The sequence below is a fragment of the Podarcis filfolensis genome (assembly GCF_964270895.1).
Source record: "Podarcis filfolensis genome assembly, chromosome: 14".
NCBI classification, from domain to species: Eukaryota; Metazoa; Chordata; class Lepidosauria; order Squamata; family Lacertidae; genus Podarcis; species Podarcis filfolensis.
The window spans coordinates 52,053,403-52,075,610 of record NC_139616.1 but is presented as its reverse complement, the minus strand read 5'-3'; the positions used below and the strand labels follow the sequence as shown (position 1 = coordinate 52,075,610).

The 22,208-nt window shown below is 53.8% G+C and overlaps 2 protein-coding genes and 1 long non-coding RNA gene across 18 annotated transcripts in view; 2 read left to right on the top strand and 1 right to left on the bottom strand.

The window, feature by feature from the left end:
* Nucleotides 1–17,002, top strand: part of RHBDF1 (rhomboid 5 homolog 1) — a 26,002-nt gene extending 9,000 nt beyond the window's left edge. For 2 of the 16 annotated variants that reach the window (XM_083585619.1, XM_083585618.1), the window contains 17 exons: nucleotides 2,732–2,858; nucleotides 3,961–4,091; nucleotides 4,787–4,888; nucleotides 5,665–5,878; nucleotides 6,528–6,734; nucleotides 9,108–9,230; nucleotides 9,331–9,506; nucleotides 10,854–11,108; nucleotides 11,388–11,499; nucleotides 11,744–11,818; nucleotides 12,974–13,135; nucleotides 13,297–13,397; nucleotides 13,540–13,603; nucleotides 15,012–15,103; nucleotides 15,294–15,368; nucleotides 15,465–15,846; nucleotides 16,312–17,002. In XM_083585619.1, the coding sequence (XP_083441745.1) occupies nucleotides 2,745–2,858; nucleotides 3,961–4,091; nucleotides 4,787–4,888; nucleotides 5,665–5,878; nucleotides 6,528–6,734; nucleotides 9,108–9,230; nucleotides 9,331–9,506; nucleotides 10,854–11,108; nucleotides 11,388–11,499; nucleotides 11,744–11,818; nucleotides 12,974–13,135; nucleotides 13,297–13,397; nucleotides 13,540–13,603; nucleotides 15,012–15,103; nucleotides 15,294–15,368; nucleotides 15,465–15,846; nucleotides 16,312–16,731 (2,805 nt within the window). In that variant the 5' untranslated portion in view covers nucleotides 2,732–2,744 and the 3' untranslated portion in view covers nucleotides 16,732–17,002. Of the gene's footprint in view, nucleotides 1–2,585; nucleotides 2,859–3,960; nucleotides 4,092–4,786; nucleotides 4,889–5,664; nucleotides 5,879–6,527; nucleotides 6,735–9,107; nucleotides 9,231–9,330; nucleotides 9,507–10,853; nucleotides 11,109–11,387; nucleotides 11,500–11,743; nucleotides 11,819–12,973; nucleotides 13,136–13,296; nucleotides 13,398–13,539; nucleotides 13,604–15,011; nucleotides 15,107–15,292; nucleotides 15,369–15,464; nucleotides 15,847–16,311 lie in introns of those variants that run through there. The other 14 variants (XM_083585615.1, XM_083585616.1, XM_083585623.1 and 11 more) reach the window with 12 other exon arrangements.
* LOC310749315 lies at nucleotides 9,521–10,577 on the top strand. The gene is made up of 2 exons (XR_014541562.1): nucleotides 9,521–9,866; nucleotides 9,940–10,577. It is a non-coding gene; the product is annotated as an uncharacterized lncRNA (long non-coding RNA).
* On the bottom strand, nucleotides 15,648–22,208 carry SNRNP25 (small nuclear ribonucleoprotein U11/U12 subunit 25). The gene is made up of 6 exons (XM_083585953.1): nucleotides 22,081–22,208; nucleotides 21,911–22,007; nucleotides 21,160–21,265; nucleotides 19,935–20,009; nucleotides 18,739–18,801; nucleotides 15,648–17,778 (listed from the first exon to the last, which is right to left on the bottom strand). The coding sequence occupies exons 1-5, from the start codon at nucleotides 22,204–22,206 to the stop codon at nucleotides 18,747–18,749; spliced, it is 459 nt and encodes a 152-aa protein (XP_083442079.1). The 5' UTR covers nucleotides 22,207–22,208; the 3' UTR covers nucleotides 15,648–17,778; nucleotides 18,739–18,746.

Here is a 22,208-nt window from a genome sequence, read left to right as displayed (position 1 = left end):
GCCTGCGCTATTGGGCTGCCAGAGGCTAATGGGGGGCTGCTTCTCCCAGCCAAAGCTGACCCACAAAATTGCAACCCAGTGTGTGTGTGTGTTTGTGTGGGGAACCTTGCAAGTCGAAAGGTAGGGGCTCAGCACCAGCCTGCGCAGGGTAAGCCCCGAAGGGGCTCCTGGGCTCCTTCTGTTGTATGAAAATTGGAAGTTGGCCTTTACATCTCAACTCCCCAAGGGGCTCAAAGCCTCCCAAGTCCATTATTAGTCGGAGACGAATGAGCGGAAGCTGGAAGAAAGGGGGAATCTTTATTTTTCTGTTGAAACAGAGCCCTCCTTCCCACTGCCATTTGCAAGGAGGCGAGGACCCCAAACCAAGGTGTGCAGCAGCTTTGAAAGACTTTTCCGACTCAGCATCAGGAAGAGCTTTCTGACAATAAGAGCTGTTCAGACAGTGGAACGGTCTCCCTTGGGAGACTGTGGCCTCTCCTTCCTGGGGGAGGCTGGGTGGCCATCTGTCAGGGATGCTTGAGCTGAGATTCCTGCATTGCAGGGGGCTGGACTAGATGACCGTAGGGTCCCTTCCGTCTCTATGATTCTATGATTAGCCTCAGGCCACATGAAAGCATAATACAAGCGTCTCAGGAAGAGGCATCTACAACAGAAATCTGAGAGTGTGGCTTCTCTCCTGTCCGTCAAGGGACCTGAAGATGCTGATTGCCTCACTTGGCCAGTTCCTTAGGACTGGTACACGCAGTCATACAGTCATACCTCGGGTTACAGGCGCTTCAGGTTAAGCATTTTCAGGTTACGGACGCGCCAAAACCCAGAAGTACCGGAATGGGTTACTTCCAGGTTTTGGCCCTTGTGCATGCGCAGAAGCCCTAAATCGCGACCTGTGCGTGCGCAGATGCAGCAATGCAGGTTGTGAACACTGTGGGTTGCCTCCTGCACGGACCATGTTCGCAACCCGAGAGTCCACTGTACCTTGGTTCTCGAACAGAATGCATTCCCGGAGCCCATTTGACTCCTGGAGCCATTCGAAAACCAGAGTGTGGCTTCTGATTGGCTGCAGGAGCGGCACCGGATGTTTGCCCTCCGAAAATCATTTGAAAACCAGAACACTCCCGGGTTTCGATTGAAGCCGATTTGTTTGGGAGCCAAGGTGCTCGGCTTCGCAGGTACAACTGTACCTGAGTCCTTGACTCCGTTTCCCAGACTTACACCTATTCGTGCTCTTCTGACAGGCCTGCTTTGCTTTTGACAAATACTTGCCAGGCTAGTTTTGCAGGGGGTCGCCTGTTCCTGCCAGGAAGTTCATCTATTCACAGGGTTTGGAGATTTGCAAGTGAAAAGAACTATTGGGAAAGGTTTTCCCAGATGAGCCAGGATGGCTTTGCGATGGTTGCTTGGCCTCAAATGAAGTGTATTATCCTCAGGGAATATTTCCTAATTTCTGAAGGGTGGTGGATCGGTGTGGCCAGTGTGTGCGGGGGTCTTCCTTGCCTTGCTGGGCTCCAGGGCTGTTTTTAGCAGATGCGGCGCTGGGGTGCAACTATCCGCCCAGCGCCCCCAAATTACCACGGATAGTGTTGGGGTGGCCGTAGCTGCGCACTGCCAGCCATCCGGGGGGGGGGGACTCCCCCCATGCTGCTGTGGGACAGCGATCCCCGCAGAGGCTTGGGAGGGAAGCTGTGCGTCTGCCAGTCTTATGGTTGGTGGGGCGCAGCTGGGGGGCGTGCAGGGAAACGGAAGGCCACCTGCAAAGCTGCACAGCTCCCCCCACTTGCTGGGGTGCCCCTGAGAGGCTGGCGCCCTGGCGCGATGCACCACTAAGCCCTATGGGAAAGACGGCTCTGCTGGGCTCCTCTGTGGAAGGGCAGCCTCGTAAGGTGGGGTTGCTCCAGATTACAGGCCGGCCTTCACCATCCTGCTTCCCTCCAGGCGCAGCCAGCAGGACCAATGGCTAGGGCTGAGGTGGACCCAGCGAACGCTTGAGGACACCTCTCCACCTGGGGGGAGAGGCTGTCAGAGATCCAGCCCTGTTGCCCTTGCTGCCTCTTTAGCGTCGGACGGTCCCTTAGCTGCAATTCCTGAATTGCAGGGGGTTGGAATGGATGACACTAGGAGGCAAGGACAATAGAGACTTAATTTTTTTAAAATTCATTTTTATTCAATTTTCCACTTTAACAATCCAATCAAAAGGACAATTGAGACTTTAAAAAAGACTGGGAACCGCATTTACCGAAACATTGTAAAGAAGTGGACTCACTAGCAGAGTTTGAGTAAACACTTACAACCAACAAAACAAACACAGAAATGAAGATAACTGGAAAGAAACAAGTGTAAGATACAATTTGAAGAGAATTATGGTACAAAAATGATGAGTGTAACAATATTTAATTTAAAGATTACACTATTCAGGTAGAACAAATAAGCTGGAGAAGCAAATACTTAAAGAACCAGAGGAGGAAGTTGAGGGAAGTCACGGGGGGGGGGGGGAGATTGGGAATTAAAGTTTTTTTCTTTTTATGTGATAATGGTGATTGTGATGAATATAAAACTGTCACATTTAATAAAAACTCTTTTTTTATAAGACCCTAGGGCTCCCTCCCAAGGCTGCAATGCTGGGATTCTAGATCATGTTTGGGGGGCCGTGTGAAGCCCCCTTGGCCGGCCCTCTTGCTGCTGCCAGCCAGGCCTTTGGAGACCCCCGGCTGACCCCTCCTCTGCCCTCCCCCAGGCTTGACAGGACCATGTCGGAGGTGCGCCGGGCCAGCACCAGCAGTCTGCAGCGCAAGAAGCCCCCGGGGCTGATGCTGGACATTCCCGCCCCAACGGTGTTGGCTGAGGAACCAGCCATGGCCCAGGTAGTCATTTCTATCATCTGTTACATTTCTTAAATTTTTATTTATATTTTTCAGATATATACATTTCACCGATTTTACAATCACTTTGACATTTTAAAACTTGACTTCCTTCCCTCTCTCTGTGCGGTTCCTTAAATTTATTTTCAATATCTTCTGCACAGCTAAATTAACTTAACACACTCATTTACAGTATCTTCTTTGAATATATACTCTCATGTAACTGCAGGTTATTATCCTGCCAGTGTTGTTTATCTGCTTACAATTTATCTGTAAATATTCAATAAACCGTTTCCATTGTTTTATATATAAAAAAATTCTCTTGATTTCTTATTCTTCCGGTAAGTTTTGCCATTTCTGCCTATTCTGTAAGTTTTTGTATCCATTCTTCCTTTGCTGGGACTTCTGCTTCTTTCCTTTTTGGGCCAAGAAACATTCTTGCCGCTGTAGTCGCACACATGAATAAGTTTCTATACAATTTATGTAGTTCTGTCCCTATAATTCTCAAGAGAAAAGCTTCTGGGCTTTTTTTACAAAAATTATTTTAAACACCCTTTTCATTTCGTTGTATATCATTTCCCAGCAAGCCTTAACCTTACCACAAGACCCCCATATATGATAAAAAGAACCTATTTTATTGCATTTTGACCTGTATTTTAAATTGGCTCCCCCCCATTATGTTTTTACTGTGATTTTATTGGCGTTAGCTGCCCTGAGACTGGCTCTGGTCGGGAAGGGCGAGGTATAAATAAAATTTATGATTATTCTTGTTTACATTTACATACCACTATTTCCTCCCCCCATTTTATCCTCACAGCAACCCTGAGAGGTAGGTTAGGCTGAGAGACAGTCGCACCCTTTGAGCTTCGTGACCAAGGGGGGGACCCCTGAGCCCAGTCTCTCTGGCCATAGTCCGGTGCTCTAACCACTAGACCACACTCCCCAGTGAGGCGAGGAAGGGAGAGGGCCAGATGATTGGGTGCCCCACCAGTGAGGGGTCGGGGGATTCCCATGCCTGAGACCTCCGGCAGCCCGCAGTCTTGCAGCCAGTGCCTCGTGTCCCCCCCCCAGTTGTGCTCCAACCCCTTTTGTTTTCCCTCGGCAGCCCCCCAAGCCCCGGGCCTTCCTCCGCAGCGTCAGCATGCCCACCGAACACACCCGCTTCCCCTCCCCCTTCGGCGACCTGCGGCGCCCCGTCCTCCAGCGACACACCTCCATCACCCAGACCATCCGGAGGTAAGATCGCAGAATCAGAGCGTGATGGGGGGGAGGGGGAGGGACCCTGAGGGTCATCCAGACCAACCCCCTCCCATGCAGGAACCTCAACAATGGAATCCATGGCAAATGGCCGCCCAACCTCTGCTCAAAACCCTCCAAGGAAGGAGAGGGAAGAAGTCTCTTCCGCTGTCGGCAGAAAGTTCTTCCTGATGTTGAGTCGGAATCTCCTTTCTTGTAACTTGAAGCCATGGGTTCGAATCCTGGCCCTCTGGAGCAGGAGAAAACAATCTCCATCTTCCGTGCGACGGCCCTTCAGAGACCCAAAGATGCTCTCGGGCCTCCTCTCCTCCAGGCTAAACTCTTCTGGGTTACCTCCTCCTCACCAGCTCCTTTCTCTTCCTCATCTGGGTCTTTTGCCTTTGCCAACCTGGTGCCCTGCAGATGTTTGGGATGCCAACTCCCGTCAGCCCCCTGGGCCAGCACAGCTGTGGGGCACTGGGCTAATGGGGTCAGAGCTCTCCCCCCAAACCCCAGGAGGGCAGCAGGTTGGCAAAGGCTCTTGGAAGGAGCCAAGGTCCTTCTCTCCTGCCCCACCCTCCAGCCTTGGAAGGGTCTTGGGTACGAAGCCCCTGCCAGGGTCCGTGGGCACCGCCAGGCCGCCTCCTCTGCCCCCCACTGCCAGCGCCCCCTCAGCTCTCTCTCCTTTGCAACAGGCAGGTCCGCTTTGAGATGACTCAGACTTTGCCCGTTCAGGGGCGCCAGGTGGGCAGGAGGCCCCCCAGGAGACACCAGTCTCTGCCCAAAACGGTCTTCAGGTACCTGCAGTGCTGGTGTGACCCCCCCGCCCCCCCCGCCCCAGTGCATGTGTGTGACGTGCATGTGGGTCCCCAGGAGCAAGGCCTGCTCCTCCTGCCCCATCCCTCTCCCCACCTCACAGCCAACAGGTGGCCACTTGCTATCCCCCCCACATGCACGCACCTGCCCACCCCAAACCTGGCATGGCCCCACTGCTTGCCTATAGGAGAACAGCTTGCCACCCACTTGCCTTGGCGCAACTGGGCCGGCCTGGTTTCCAACCGGGTCTTGGATTGTCCGGCTTGGACCGAGTGTGAGTCCACAAACAGGCTTGGCTCTCCGTCCTGGCCCTGTGGTGGGACACTCGTGGCTCTCCCTTTCTCTCTGTGCCCCCCGACCCTGCAAGGATGGGCACCGGGAGAGGGAAGGCTGCCCGGGTGCAGCTCCCACAGCACTGCATCGAGCTCAGAAGTGCAGCGCTGTGGCAGCTGCCTGCAGCCAAAACTCTGTCCCTGCCTGCCTGTTGTGAATAACCTCTACTAATGTGGGGTCCCCCCCCAGGAGGCCATCCTGTGACAGACGCACTAATAGCAGCAGCAAAACGGCTAACTTTGGCGGCCAGCTTGCCAGCGGTTCCCCCCGGGGGGCGACTCTGCTGCTGGTCCAGCCTGAGGGAGTGCGAGGGTTCGGTCCGATCTTGCTGCAGTTGTGGGGGACTGGCGAAAGCGTCTCAGGGGCCCGTCTGTTTGGGCCCCCTGAGTTTGGCTGCTTCCTCCTCTGCTCCTTCCCCTCTCAGGGGAACGGCCGACTGGTTTGGCGTCAGCAAGGAGAGCGATGCCACGCAGAAGTGGCAGCGGAAGAGCCTTCGCCACTGCAGCCTGCGCTACGGGAAGCTGAAGCCCCAGGTCATTCGAGAGATGGATCTCCCCAGCCAGGACAACATCTCCCTGGCCAGCGCCGAGACGCCGCCTCCGCTCTATGTGCCACCCTGCCAGCTGGGCATGCAGAGGGTGAGCCGGTCCGGGGCCCTGTTGTGGGGTGAGGGGGCTGCTGGGCGTGGGGCAGGAGATGCCATGCACCCACGGGACCCCTGGGCGCTGGGAAAAGGGTGTATTGGGCCGGGGGTGGACCCTTCCCACCATCCCAGGGCACCCATGGTCTTGCGCCAGGGGCATGGGGGGGCAAACGAGTGAGGGGGGCTTTTACAACCCACTTTCAGGAAACTGGGAGGCCACACCTGCACACACCTGGCCCGTTGTCCCAGGCCAGGTGAGCAAGAGGTCTCCTTTCTACTGATATCATTTCACCCCTGATGTTGCTATAAATAATGCTGTGACCTCATTTCTCTGGGGGCCTGGGGGCCACTAGCAATGCTAGTGTATTTTAATTAATTGATGTCTGTTTTTATGCATATTGTGTTGTTTTTATGATGTTAGCCGCCCTGAGCCTGGCCTCAGCTGGGGAGGGCGGGATACGAATAAAAATATTATTATTATTATTATTATTATTATTATTATTATTATTATTATTACCTGGGACGGACCCCCTCCTTTGGGTGCCCTCTGGCATAGCAGCCGCCCGCGGTCTCCGTGGCTGCAGGGCGGCCTGCGGCGAGGGCCCTCCCTGGCTAACGGGCCCCTCCCTCCTTGGTGCCGCCAGATCATCGACCCCCTGGCGCGGGGACGGGCCTTCCGGATGGCCGAGGACAGCGAGGGCTGCAGCATGCCCCACACGCCGGCCACGCCAGGAGCCATGTCGCTCTGCTCCTTCACCAGCTCCCGGTCAGGCTTCAACCGGTGGCCGCGGAGGAGGAAAAGGGAGTCAGTGGCCAAGATGAGCTTCCGAGCCGCAGCAGCCCTGGTGAAGGTAAGGCAGGGGGGCTGGCGGAGGGGGGGCCTTCAGTGGGTGAGGAAATCCTGCTTGCTTTGGTTGGTTGGGGGCCTGGCGGAGCGTCCAGGGGGGCATCAAGCGCCAGGCAGAGGGAGGGAGGAAGAGGGACATTTGGAGTACTGTGAGCAGCCGTTTCTTTAAAAAAACTCTTTTTTTGAAATCATTTTTATTTGATTTTACTAATATAATTTTGTAACAGTCCAAATACATATCCCCATCTATATATTTATATATCTATATATCTATATATCTATATATCTATATATCTATATATCTATATATCTATCTGAATCTTCAAACTCCTCCCCCCTTTGCCTTCATGGGTCCTATTGTTAACACTTAAAACTGCATATTATTCTGTAATCTATATTTTATATCAATCCATATTATCCATAGCATTTGTTACATTACAAGTGAGATTAAAATCCTGCTAATGTTTTAATCTGTTTGAAGTGGTCTCCTAAATAAATTATATTTTTCCCATTCTTTTTAAAAGTTTTAGTCCTCTTGGTTCCTAAGCTCAGGAACCTGAAAAAAATATTTTTTATTAACTTTCAAAAAAAGATCATAAGAGATTTTGCAGAATACTATGTTGTCAGACAGAGTCTGGTGACAATATGCCTAGTCGCTAGTTGCAGGCATGGCCAAACTTGGCCCTCCAGATGTTTTGGGACTACAATTCCCATCATCCCTGACCACTGGTCCTGCTAGCTAGGGATGATGGGAGTTGTAGTCCCAAAACAGCTGGAGGGCCGAGTTTGGCCATGCCTGCAACCCCACCAGAGGGCGAACTAGGATCCCATTTCTGAACATCCCTTCCAGCACTTTGTTGATGTCGATGAATTTATGTACAAGGGTCTTCTAGGAGTCCTGGACCACTTGGCAATCAACTTTATCGACCCTTCTTTATATTTAGCAGATATATTATGAAAAGGAATTTCTGCCCCCCATTGCTATCCAAGTGTCTTCAGCTCTGTCAGGTTCTAAATCTGTTCCAGGACATCCCTGAACCTGTTTGGTGTCCGGGTTCGTGTTTGAGTGAAATTTTTATAGATATTTGAAATCATGCCTTTTGAATAGCGTGGAGAAATAAGAATTACATTTTCAAAATTGGAAAGATCACATGTGGCAGAGGTTTGAACAATTTCGTTGTGTAGGAAAGCACTAACTTGTTACCATGTCAACCGAGGGAAGTGGACGTTTCCCAATTTCTCTTTCGATTCCAATTCTTTGATCAATTTCCCCTTTATATAGAAATCTCCTGCTTTGTGAATTGACCTAATCCTCTTTTAAAGCCATCCAAGTTGGTGGCCATCCCTGTGGCAGGGAGTTCCACAGTTTACTTCTGCGCTGCATGAAAGAGGGCTTTATTTTATCTGTCCCAAATCTTCCAACGCTCAGCTCTGTTGAATGCCCACAAGTTTGGATGCTGAGAGGGAGAAAAGCTTTTCGCTGTCCACTTTCTCCATGCCAGGCATAATTTTATAAAGTTCTGCCACGTCTGCTCTTTCTCCCCTTTTCTCTAAACTAAAAAGTCCCAAACGCTGCCAGCTTTCCTCCCCAGGGTACCCCCTCCACCCCCTTGATCATTCCGGTCACCCTTTTCCGAACCTTTTCCAACTCTGCAATGTCCTTTCTGTGGGATGTAATCCACTGGGAGCAGTAAAGTACAACATTCCTTGTTTTCCTAGAGTGGACATGCAAGGGGATGTTGGTCCAGCCAACTGAAACTTCCTGTTTCCTCCTGGGCTGGAGCATCCTTCCTTGCATGTGACTAGAGGTGGGCGTGACCTTACCTGTCCAGGTAACAAAAGGACGAGTCACGCAGCACCCTTTCCTTCTTTGTTCGACCAGCTTTTTAGCTAGGAATGCTCTGCTAGGTCTCAGCTAGCAGAAGCACTGGGATTATTCCCCCATATGGGTTAGATCCACAAATTTGTAACTAAGTTCAGGAATCCAACTGTGAACTGATGTGAGTAAACTTCTTTTATTGACTTTAAATAAGATTGTTGTGTCTTCATTCTTTTAAGAGGGATTCAAGGCAACTTAAAAGGAGTGTACAGTTCAATCTTAGACAGACTCAACTGTAGAATAGTGGGAGGCTCACACGAGCCTGCAACCAGCTATCTGCTGTGCATGTAAAAAGGGGGAATGTAAACTCTGCTACATAAAGGAACTTGCTAGCGCAGGTTTGGAAGGATATTAATAAACAAGATATCCTCTCCTGCCACCCTGAACATTCCCAAACTTTCTGAGCTGAGGCGACCAGAACTGGGCACGATATACATTCCTAATGCTATTTCAGCCTGGATTTGCACAACGGCTTCTGCCATCTCTCCTCCCTGGCAGGGCCGGTCTGTGCGGGACAGCAACTTGCATCAGACTCAGCAGCGCAGCTTCACCCCGGCCAGCTTCCTGGAGGAAGACACGGGGGACTTCCCAGAGGAGCTGGACACCTCCTTCTTTGCTCGGGTAAGGAAGGGCCGGCGCTGGCACTGGGGGTGGCAGAGGAGGCAGGGCCTGGCCGGCGTTGGGCTGGCTTCTGCAGCTGAGCGCCCCCTCTCCTCCCCAGGAAGGGGTCCTGCACGAAGAGCTCTCCACGTACCCCGACGATGTCTTTGAGTCGCCCTCGGAAAGCGCCATCAAGGACGCCGAAGTGAAGCTGCCGCAGCCACAGCCGCAGCCAGAACCCGGCCTCACTGGGGGGGCGCTGGACAGAACTGAGCTGGAGAGGAGTCACCTGATGCTGTGAGTCCTCTGGGGGGCTGGGACTGCTCCCTGGGGGGCCGGAGAGGGAATGGGGATGGGGGGTGTTCTGCTTGCTGGCCAGACGCCCCAGCTGCACGCTACCCAATGCTTCGTTTGCTCTCTCCGGCTGGCAAGGCTGACAAGCCTCTCTGGGCCAGCGGGCGCCACAAGGCGAGGCTTCTGGCGCCTGCAGCTTTGCCCGCCTTTTGCAAGACCCCGTGTGGGGCTGCCCCACAGCAAGCTTCCCTGCCTGCTGCCTCCCCTTGCTTTCACTTGAAGGGGGCTCCCTGGGATAGTCGCTGGCTGTCACGGGACAGCTGCAGGGGACAAGCTCAGCCTCTTCCCCTCTCAAGGCAGTGGGTCTGCCTGCGAATCGGCCCCGGCAGAGGCATTTGTTTAGCTGGGTCAGGGACACGGTCTGCCGGGCTTCCAGTTGCAAAAAGGGGCTCCTCCGCTCGTTCGATCAGCCACGAAATCCCTTAAGGGTTTAATCTCTAGAATTACGTAAGAGAACAAGAGGAACGTGCGTTTAGAGAAGATTGGAAAACATTTATTGAATATATGGGGGGAAATGGTGTACACCTGAAAATGCTGGCAGCATTAGGATAAATTCAACAGTGTAAATAAGTTTAGATGGATGTAATACAGTCATACCTCATGTTATGTCCGCTTCATGTTACGTTCTTTCAGGTTACGTCCAACGGCGACCTGGAAGTACCAGAAAGGGTTACTTCCGGGTTTCGCCGCTCGTGCATGCGCAGAAGCGCAAAATGACGTCACGTGCATGCACAGCAGCAGCAAATCGCAACCACATGTGCGCAGATGCGTCTCTGCGGGTTGCGCTCTTTTCATGTTGCAAACGGACTCCGGAACGGATCCCGTTCGCAACCAGAGGTACCACTGTAATGGAATACTGAATGATTTAGTTTTTGTAAAATATGCTGGGTTTTATGATATGTCAAATGAAGCACGGAAAGAGGAGAAGGGAAGTCACTGCCATCTTAAGGATGTTAAAATGAGTATTTTAAATTGCTAATCAGAAAATTTAATAAAAACTTTATAAAATCATCATCATCATCTCTAGAAATATGCCCCTTGGATGATTGCAAAGGTCACCCCCAAAGCCAAGGGCAATCTTTTCAAAAGAGTGCCGAGAATCACCGTTCTGAGCACGAAGCGAGCTCTGCGGCAGCTTCAGTTGCCCTGCAGGGGCTGGAGGGGTTTGGGCCCTGCAAGCAGAGAGGACCCCTCCCTGCCCCACGGGCGATGGCTCCTTCCCTGCCCAGCTGGGGGGCACATTCCGTGGCCCTTCCTGAGTGCCCCTCTCTCTCTCCTCCCATCCTGCAGCCCCCTGGAGCGCGGCTGGCGGAAGCAGAAGGAGGGGGCGCAGGTGGGGCAGCCCAAGGTCCGCCTGCGGCAGGAGGTGGTGAGCCTGGGCCTCCAGCGGAGGGGGCAGCGCATCCGGGTCCCCGTCCGGAAGCTCTTTGCCAAGGAGAAGCGCCCCTACGGGCTGGGCATGGTGGGCCGGCTGACCAACCGGACGTATCGCAGGCGGATCGACAGCTTCGTCAAGCAGCAGATCGAGGACATGGATGACCACAGGTGGGTGACAAAGCAGGTGGGGGCTTGGTTCTGCGGGTGGGGCTGCAGCGGCTGAAGGGGCCAGAGCTCCTAGGGGCTGCCCTGCTCCTCACAGAATTGTAGGGACCCCCAGGGGCCATCTAGCCCAACCCCGAGCAATGCAATGTCCTACCTCCAGGGAGATTCCTTCCCGCAGAGGGAGCTTGTTCTGCCGTCAAGCAGCTCTTACTCTCGGGACGTTCGTCCTGATCTCGAGTCGGGGCCTCCCCCTGCCAAGCCTGACCCCTCTCCCCACTGCAGGCCGTTCTTCACCTACTGGCTCACCTTTGTCCACTCGCTCATCACCATCCTGGCCGTCTCCATCTACGGAATCGCCCCCGTGGGGTTTTCACAGCACGAGACGGTGGACTCGGTGAGTGGCAGAAAACACGGCCATTGCGGAGCCGGTGGCAGCTGCAGCCCACCCCCTCTGTTGCCCCTTCCCCTTCCTTCATCACAGACCTAGGAATATCTCCTCCCCCCCAAGCAAAGAGGCGCCTGCCTCCCAGGCTTCTGCTCCTTTGCCTGGTGGGGTGAAGGGGGGGGGTTGTGCGTCTGCAGGGCCCCTTTGCCCCCCAACTCTCCCTTGCAAGGAGCCATGGCTTCCTTTTCGGCAGGTCTTGAGAAACCGCGGGGTCTACGAGAACGTGAAGTATGTGCAGCAGGAGAACTTCTGGATTGGCCCCAGTTCGGTGAGTGGCCCAGGCTGGTGTGGCTCTGTGGCAGCAACAAGGGGTTGGCTGCCATGGCTCTGAGGCCGGTGGCCTTCTCTGTGGTGGCTCCCTGGCTTGTGGGATGCTCTCCCCAGGGGGGCTCACCTGGTGCCTTCCTTGCACCCCATCAGGTGCCAGGCAAAAACGTTCCACCTCTCCCAGGCCTTTGCCTGTTGCTGTTTTTAACAAATATTTTTTATTTGATTTTACAAATATCATTTTAAAACAAAACCAATTGCATATCCATAATAATATTTTCTGCTCCTTTGGAATCTCGGTGCCTATAATTCCTAACAGAAAAGCTTCTGGGTTTTTTAACAAAGGTTATTTTAAACATTTTTTTTCATTTCGTTAGATATCCTCTCCCTGTCAATCCATCACGGCCTTTTAAAGCAGGTTGTGTGTTATTGTCTTTCCCCCCCTTTTACTCTTACTTACAGAATTTCATGGAATTGTAGAGTCGGACGGGACCCTCAGGGTCCTGTAGTCCAGCCCTCTGCAAGGCAGGGACCTTTTGCTCAGCCGGGGGCTCAAACCCACACCCCCGAGATTGTAAGAGCCTCGCTTTCTCCTGACCGATCTCTCCCTGTGTTTTATGCTGTCAGCTGCCCTGGGGTCTCTCTCTCTTTTTTTAAAAAAAATACTTTTTATTAGGAATTTCAACAAAACATTTTTTCAGTAAAAATATATCATCCTTAATTCCCCCCTATTTTTCCTCCTCCCTCCACCCCACAGCGTAACCCCCCTCCCCCCCCAGACTTCCCTCAGCTCCTCTCTCTGGTTTATCAACAAATATTATTCTCTGCATGTTACAAAACTGTATAGATCCTTAATTTATCTAACTAGCTATTATCAATAAAAAGTTTGTGGGTGTTTATTCAAAACCTGCCAAGGAGTCCAGTTCGTTTTGTTGTTTCTTTAGGTACTTTGTAGAGGGTTCCCATTCTTCCTTAAAGTCACAGTTGTCCTTATCTCGTAGTTTATATGTCAATTTCGCCGATTCTGCATAGTCCATCAGTTTCCCTTGCCACAGTTCTTTGGTCGGGAGCTGCCCTGGGGTCTCTTGATGAAGGGCGGCCTGTAAACTTGATAAGCAACCATCTGTAGTAACAATGCCGCTGCCCCCCCCCCCAGGAAGCCCTCATCCACCTGGGCGCAAAGTTTGCCCCTTGCATGCGGCAGGACCAGCAGGTGCACAGCTTCATCCGCGCTGCCCGCCAGAAGGAGAAGCACTCTGCCTGCTGCGTGCGCAACGACAAGTCCGGCTGCGTGCAGACGCCTGCGGAGGAGTGCTCGGTGAGACACCGCTGGCCTGGGCCCCCACACTGGGCGGGGGGAGCCCCCTCACTCTGACCCACCACCCACAGCCTGGCACCTGCTCCCGGGTGCCAGGGCTCCTCCACTCCCTGCAAAGGGAGACCCTCCTCCTCCTCTCACCCCCTCGCTCTCCCTTGCAGTCCACCCTGGCCGTGTGGGTGAAATGGCCGCGGCACCCCAGCGCCCCCCTGCTGGCAGGAGACAAGCGGCAGTTTGGCTCAGTCTGTCACCAAGACCCCAGGTAGGTCTGTCGATGGGTGCTGGAGGCCTAGTCTGCTGCGCTGACAGCCTGAACCTCCCCAGGAACGGCAGAGAGGTGGTGAGAGAATCGGGGTTCATCCCCTGCCACCCCCCCCAGCACTGCTGATCTCTTTCCTGCGCAGGGTCTGTGAACAGCCAGCCTCCATGGACCCCCACGAGTGGCCGGATGACATCACCAAGTGGCCGGTAAGCCTGCTATTTGGGGGCTACTGGGGGGGGGAGGGAGGGCACTGCACCTGCGATTGAGGGAGGCCAAAGGAGTGCCCTTTGTGGAGCAACTGCAGCACAACAGCCCCCTGGAGCTGGCCGTGGGTCTTGCTCTCTGTAAGATTGCTGCCCCCCCCTTACTTCAGCCAGGGCCCCAGCCAGCGCCCCTCAGCTCCACCCACAGCCTTGGGGTTTCCTTGGAGTGCAGAGGCAGCCCACTATAACAACAACAACAGTAATAATAATAATAATTTATTATTTGTACCCTGCCCATCTGGCTGGGTTTCCCCAGCCACTCTGGGTGGCTTTCAACAGAACATTCAAAATGGAATAAAACATCAAACATTCAAAACTTCCCTAAACAGGGCTGCCTTCAGATGTCTTCTAAATGTCAGGTAGTTGTTTATTTCCTTGACATCTGAAGAGAGAGTGTTTCACAGTGCGGGCGCCACCACCGAGAAGGCCCTCTGCCTGGTTCCCTGTAACCTTGCTTCTCGATGGGAACCGCCAGAAGGCCCTTGGTGCTGGACCTCAGTGTCCGGGCTGGATGATTGGGGTGGAGACGCTCCTTCAGGCATACTCTGTCTCTGAGTCTATCCTGGACGTTGGAAAAGTGCGCTGGTCTCCAGCAACTTTGATCCTAAACTCCCAGGAGCCTGAAGGCCCAACCTCTGGGGATCCTAAAGCCCTGGGGTTGGAAACCGCAAACATGACAGCAGCCAAACGAAGGAATTTCATTAGGAAGAAAAGGCAGGGGGAAATCAGGCAGGTGGTCAGAGCAGAATGCAAAGGAAACCCCAGCCCCGGGGCTCCACAGCGGAGCGAAATCTAGCCAGGTTTGCTTACAAGGAATCTGGAAGGCTGCTCAGCTTCATTCAAGATCCCGTCTTGGATCCCTGGTGCTGGAAAGGGGATCCCCTGGTGCTGGGAGAGGAACAAGCTGCAGGAAGCAGGCTCTTGTTGTCTCCCTTCAAAAACTTTTTCATGGGGACCTCCTGGCCCTTTCTGCCCTGTTCCTCAGCTGGGCATTTCAAGCGCTCATTCCAAGGACTGGCAAGAAATATCTGTGGGCTGCCTTGGGCAGGTTAAAGCAGCCAAATTTTTAAAATAATAATCATACGATGACTGGGGAATGGTGGGCAGCTCTGGCCTTCCTTGCCTCTTGCCGGAAGCCCCTTAGGCGAGGGACAGACTTTCGTGCCCCTCCAACTGCCCAGCAGCTGGTCTTTTTCTGTGGACTCCGGCAGAGAGGTGTGTGTGTTGGGCGTGTGTGTGCCTTTCCCTTCGCCTCTGGGACCTGCAGAGATGGGGGGTAGCGGGAGGCCCCTCCAGCCGGGACGTGCTCCGAGGAGGGAGGCCCCCACCCACCGCCCCCCTCTCCTTCCAGATCTGCACCAAGAACAGCGCTGGCAACTACACCAACCACCCGCACATGGACTGCGTCATCACGGGCCGCCCCTGCTGCATTGGCACCAAGGGAAGGTAGGGGGAGGCCTGGGGAGGCGGGGCAGCGCTAGGGGGCAGGCTGCCCATTGGCCACTCCGGGGAGGAGCGGGGGGAGATTGACAGCCACCCCCCAAGGGATCAGCTTGGACCGCGTGTGTTCCCCATCCCTGCCCTTCTGCTGCCCCCCTTAACTTCCCAGCTCTCTGCCCTCTTTCCTCCCAGGTGTGAGATCACATCTCGAGAATACTGCACCTTCATGCACGGCTACTTCCACGAAGAGGCCACCCTCTGCTCCCAGGTAACGCCCTCTCCCCGACTGCCAAATCCCGTGCGTTCCTTTCAGAGCAGGCTGAGGCCCTGGCAGTGCTAAGCCCAGGTGTGCTCTCTCCCCCAGGTGCACTGCATGGATGATATCTGTGGGCTCCTGCCCTTCCTCAACCCAGAGGTCCCAGACCAGGTGTACCGCCTGTGGCTGTCGCTGTTCCTCCACGCAGGGTAAGGCTGGCACTGGGCCCCCACCAGGACACACCAGCAAGGTGTGTGGGGAGGGGAGGGAGGGTTGCGTTCTCTCTCTCTCCCCCCCCCCCCGGTCCAACTGGCCTCCCTCTCCCCTGCCCAGCAGGATCCTGCACTGCTTGGTCTCAGTGTGCTTCCAGATGACCATCCTGAGAGACCTGGAGAAGCTGGCTGGCTGGCACCGCATCTCCATCATCTACCTGCTGAGCGGCATCACGGGCAACCTGGCCAGTGCCATCTTCCTGCCCTACAGAGCTGAGGTGGGTCTGGGGCTGCCAGGGGCAAGGCAGCCCTTTCCTTTGGGCCCAGGGCCAGGGCACCTCCTGGGCAGGGACATGGCCCCAGGCAAGGCCTCTCCAGGAACAACTTGGGGAGCCTTCCTGGCGGAGACCCTGGCAGAGCAGAGCAACTGCTGCTGCTTGTCTGTGTAAGCAGAACTGAGCCTGATGGGCCCATGGCCTGACTCTGGCCAAGGCAGCTCTCCGGTCCACCCACAACCCCAGGCCGCTCCTTCCTCTTACAGCTCCCTTTGCTGGGCTTTTGCTTCCTGCTCCCGGCTGCGAAGGCCCCCTTTTCTGGCCTGGAGGTGGGGCCCCTCCTTGCTCTACTTGTAGGGAAGCAGCTTCTCAACTGCCTCCCCCCACGCCCCCCCCAAGGGGGGAAGGTGTTTTGCCAAAAGCAGGCCTAACAGGGACCTCTGCCTGCCTGCCTCCCTCTCCTCTCAGGTGGGCCCTGCGGGCTCCCAGTTTGGCATCCTGGCCTGCCTCTTTGTGGAGCTCTTCCAGAGCTGGCAGATCCTGGCGCGTCCCTGGAGGGCCTTCTTGAAGCTGCTGGCCGTGGTCCTCTTCCTCTTCGCCTTCGGCCTCCTGCCCTGGATCGACAACTTCGCCCACGTGGGCGGCTTCGTCAGCGGCCTCTTCCTCTCCTTCGCCTTCCTGCCCTACATCAGCTTCGGCAAGTTTGACCTGTACCGCAAGCGCTGCCAGATCATCGTCTTCCAGCTGGTCTTTGCGGGGCTGCTGTCGGGCCTGGTGGTCCTCTTCTATTTCTACCCCATCCGCTGCGAGTGGTGTGAGTTCCTCACCTGCATCCCTTTCACGGACAAGTTCTGTGAGAAGTACGACCTGGACGCACAGCTCCACTGAGCGGGGGGACGGGACCCCTCCCCAACTCCCCAGTGCACTTAATTTAAACTCTTGCTTTTTCTTGCACCCGAGCTGCCTTAGCCCAGAGGAACGGAGACTTGTTTGCTGCAACCGGAACCTCTCGCCGTGCCTTGTTTTACGGAACTCTTTTTCCCTGCTGCCCTGTTTTTATGACGCTCCCTTTCAAAATGGCCTTTTTAACGGGATTTGTTACTTGTTGCCCAGGTGGTGATTAAAACACACAGGTAGCGTTTTAGCTACATTTCCAAAAGGGCCTTGGGCATTTCGTTTGCGCTCGATGGCGAAAGGTGGGGCCGCGGGGGAGTGCATCCTTCGTGCAGTGCCAGAAACCCAGATTCTAACACCAGAAAGGCAAGCTACCCCTGGACAGGGAAGGCAAGACCCTCAAAATGAAGGAGCCCCCTGATGATGAGAGAGACCCTAGATGCCCTCTGCTGGGATGAATCATCCTGTGTTGGGAGGGAGGATGGGGGTTCAAGTTGGGGGCTTGGGGTCCCTTCAAACCCTACACTTCTATGATTCCATGCCCCCAAGTCACCTGGGCTGCGCTTTCTGCAAGCTGCTCCTGGGTTTGGGGACGTTACCCCATTCTGCAAGAGCCGCTTCTCCAAATCACAACACAGCCGACTCCGTTTGCTCATACATTTTATTGAAAGTCATACATGGTATTGAAAGTCCAGTTAAGGGAGATGCCTCCAGCGGGTGAGAGTCTTTAGCTGGGCACCCGCTGATAAGGTGCTGCTGTGTGGCTGTTGCTCCCAAATCTGCCCAGTTCACAGGCAGTCCACTCTCTTCAAACCTGGACTCATAGCTGCCTTTGCCAGCCTCAGAGGAAACACCTTTGCCCTCCTGGGTCCAAAACGATGGCCCCCTTCCGGCACCAGTGGTCCCTCGGGTGACTCAGTTGCTGACGGAAGCAGCGCAAGTCTGAAGTGCTCCTGGGTCACAGCTGTGGCTTTCAAAGAGTAGCCTCTCCCCATTTCAGAAACACCAAGTGGCACTCAAGAGAGCCTCCCCAAAGGGCACCTGTAAGGGAGACAAGGGCCAAAGGCTCCTTTAGGCCTGAGAAGCAGCTGCTGGGCTCTCCAAATATTTGAGGGTAGCGGAATGTAGCTCAGAGCCTTTGCCTTGAGCACTGCAAAACCTCACTGCATTCAGGTCCAGAGCGAGAAAACCTGCACCCCCCCCCTCCTGGTGAGGTCAGGTTGGTTATGGGGACCAAATATGAGCCTTGTGGCTTCAGCATCTGCTCACATCCAAGGCTGATGGATCTAACAAAACTGCCCCCCCCGCCTGACAAAGCCAATACCACCTTTCTCCAAAAGGCAAGCACAGCTGGTGGAGGGGGCACTTTCTGCCTGCCAGCTACGGAATAAAACTATTTCCCAAACTGACCCCCAGATGCTCAGCTTAAAAGCACAACAATTTCCCCCCAAGAAAATTCTACTTTTCACCATGTTGTAAACCAGGGGTCAGCAAGCTTTTCCAGCAGGGGGCCGGTCCACTGTCCCTCAGTCCTTCTGGGGGGCCGGACTATTTTTTTTGGGTGTGTGTGTGTAATGAACGAAGACAGGTAAGCCTCACAAATAACCCAGAGATGCATTTTAAATAAAAGCACACATTCTACTCATGTAAAAACACGCTGATTCCCGGACCGTCCGAGGCCAGATTTAGAAGGCGATTGGGCCGGATCCGGCCCCCAGGGTTTGCCTACCCATGTTGTAAATGATCACTTCTGATACTGCATTAAGCACGTTACTGAACCTAGTTCAGTTCAGCAGTGCTGCTTTCCTTCTCAGCAAAGGGAATCTGTTCCTTGCCTGTCCAGGACATTCAACGGACCCAAAGAGGGAAGACTCACCCCCCCCCCCGCAAGCTTTCTCCTGCCCCCGGCAGAGCTGCTGAGAGGCAGCCAAGCACGAGACGTGGGACAGCAGTGGGGAACAGAAGACCCAGCAAAGAGGTCAGGGGTATTTTGGGACTTGCCTGGCAGCTCATTTCCGGAGCTTTTTCACGAAGCTGACTTCATCTCGGTTTCGGATGCCGTACCTAAAAATAGCGCCGCTCACGTTACACGTCTGCCAAAATACACACATTGCCGTCGTGACAGACCCACCCACCCTCCTCCCCAAGGAACACCAGGGGAGCAGCTGGACCAGGCCACCGTCCCGTCTAGTCCAGCATCCTGTTCCCCCCAGGAGCTCAGCACAACACCCCCCGCTTCTCACTGCTCATCCCAGGGACCACAACCTTTGTCCACAGGGCCAATAGTCTTTTTATATTATTATTTTAAACCCAAAAAAAATTACAAACATCAAATTCAAAATCTATATTAATTTTCTAACATACGCCTATTACCTAGATTACCTAAATTAAAATATATCTAATTGCTCTAGGCTTCCCTTTGCTATATGTAAATACAACACAATTAACAAATTATATTATTAATGATGTTATAGGTTCCCATATACTCCCCACTCCCCATGTGTAATCTCAATATTTTACTTCTTCCATCTTGTTGTGTTGTTATAATTTAATAATTACTCAGTTGATTCTATTATTATTTTCTTGCTTACCCCTGCACGTTTTACACATTCTCTATTAACGTTTCAATTCCGGAACCATATTTTTTCATGTATTGCTTCACTCCATCCCACTCTCTAATTATTCTCTGATTTGAGTGGCCTCTAACAATTGCCGTCAATTTTGCCATTTCTACAAACTCACAGAGTTTGCTTTGCCATTCTAATAGTGATGGGATTTTCTCCCCCTTCCACTAGTCTTATCTGCCAAGAACTGGCCCCCTCTCCTCTTGAAGCCACCTGAGTGGGTGGCCAGCCCTGCGCCGTGTGATGATGCTGAATTCGACAGCTGAGTTCTGCGCTGCCCCCCCAGCCTGATCCTTTTCTCCACCCGGAGCCTGTCCAGAGTCACAGCTTCTCAAACGCAGTATTGTATTTCTGGAAGAGAGAACAGCAGCCACACCCCCTTTTTTGGCTCTCCCAAGTCCCAGGGCAGCTGGTTTCCTGCCCTTGCCTGACTGTTGGGGCTCCTCTCCTTTCCCCCCACAAATCTGTAATGAACTCCAGCTGTGTTCCCCCCACCTTCCCTCGGACTCGGCCCCAGAATGAGGCAAGCTGGGTGAGCCCCACCAAGGCCGGCCGGAGCCTCCCGTGACTCACTCTCTCAGCTTCTTCCTGTCGTCTGTCAGCTTCTCTGCGCCAAACGTTAAGCAGTATGTTCGCCACACGTACTTCCTGTAAGGGGAGGTTTGCTTATTGATAAAAATACTTTCTATGCCGCTTTATCGTAGTAATACAGCACAGCGGCTCACAGCAATATAAAACCACGCGGTAAAATTGTTACGGAAAAATCTAGGTGCGAGGCTGCTCAGTCCCCCAGCTGGTTGGGCAGAGCCAGAATAAAGGAAGGAGTCCAGCCACCAACCGGAGCAAATAGCTGCAGACCAAAGTTTACTGCGCAACAGGTTCAAAGAGGAATTTTGAACCCCAAGGATGGGGTGACAAGGACTTTTAAAACTTTCTATCTTATCCCAGAATACAGTTCGTACAGCATCATTGATACATCACTGCTACATCAGAAAAGGGGAGGGTTATACACGATTAACATAGGAGGAATGTGTTGGGGCGACAGGCGGATACAGGATATGCATTGGGAAGTACATTCTGAGCACCTACTGCAAAGGGACAATAGAACTTTGCTTTTCATAGTCTGCCACCTGGGCAAGTCCGGAGGAGTGCCTTTGCCCAGCGATTGACACCTATGAGTCCCTTCCTGTGAGCACGTGACTTCCCGTTTGAGGGATTATGGCGGGGAACAAGTGGTTTCCAAGTCTCTGGCCAAGGAAGCAAATTGGCGGTGGAATGAAGGAAACTGGCAAAGGAGTTGATATTATATGATTTTTAAAGCTAGGCAACTTCCCTGAGCTGTCAATTTGAAAGGATACCTTTATGCATAATATTTGTGACATTTAACAACTTTAAAGATGTGCCCCACCCGTAATTTCCGTAACAGAAATCATTTAACTTTTTATTGATTTTACTGTATGGTTTTATATTGCTGCACACCGTGGTGATTTACTTTTGTGATCCAGCGGTATATAAATATATTTAACAAGCAAGTTAAAAGGAAAATAATTAAAAAAAGGCGCCAGCAGACCATTGTGGTGGGATGTACTTGCAACCGCCTGCAGAGGCCTGGCGGAACAAAGATTTTCGGCCGGCGTTTGAAAGTTGGCACAGAAGGTGGCTGTTGGCAGTGTGAGGGCGGAGGGCCGGCAGGCGGGAGCAGCCGATCCGAGGAGACTAAAGGCTGGCCCACCCGCCTTGGAGGGTCACACAGGAGGACCCCCCACCCGTCCTGGGCAGGGGGAAGGGCTCAACTCACCAGCTGATGTGCTGGATGCCCCCTGCCCGCTCCTGCTTCAGCTGCACAAACCGCTGGATGGCTTTCTTCAGGTCCAGGACGCTGGCATTCTGCACCACCACCACGGCTGCGGAGAAGAAAGCGGCGTCATCACCCCCCGGCTGCATCTTGCGCATCCCGCCAGGACCCAGGAGGCGCTCAGGACACTCTCTCTTCTAATCCCCCCCCACTGGGAACACCTTCAGCACAAGCCGAGGGAGGGGCTTTGCAGGGCAAGAAAAGGGGGGCGTCTCTCCTGAAGTGGGCTCTGTGCGGGGAAAAGGGCTGGGAGGGCAATCAGGGCCTTGCTTGCTTGCCTTACTGTATTTTAATATTTTGCTGGAAGCCGCCCAGAGTGGCTGGGGAAGAAGTAATAATAATAATAATAATAATAATAATAATAATAATAATTTATTGATACCCCACCCATCTGACTGGGTTTCCCCAGCCACTCTGGGTGGCTTCCAACCAAGTATCAAAAACAATACAGCATCAGACATTAAAAACTTCCCTAAACAGGGCCCGAAACAGGTATAAATATATAAATAACATATAAAATAAAATAAAATAATAATAATAATAATAATTGCTCCCTGCACTTGCAGCGCATCAAGCCACGAGGGGGGCAGGGGGCTGGGGGGCGTCCGGAGCGGGAAGGGCCCTCGGGGGTCATCCAGCCCACCCCCGGCATGTGGGCGGGGCCAGGCGAGGGGGCGGGGCGACGCCGACTCACGCAGGGGGGCCTCGGGGGCGTCGGCTCTGCGCACGCGCACCGTCATGGCCTGGCCGTACTCGAGCGCCACCTGCGAGCCGATCTCCTCGGGGGTCACCTGACGAGGGAGAGGGGCGGAGTCAGGGCGGGGATCGAGGGGCCAGCCCGGCCCCGCCCCCTCGGCGGCCTACCTGCGCGGGGAGGTCGCAGAGCAGCGGGTCCCTGACCAGGCGCGCCAGGCCGGCCTGCCACAGCTGCAGCACCTCGGCGTGGGCCGCGTCCACCGCGCCCTCCTCCTCCTCCTCCCTCGCCGCCATCT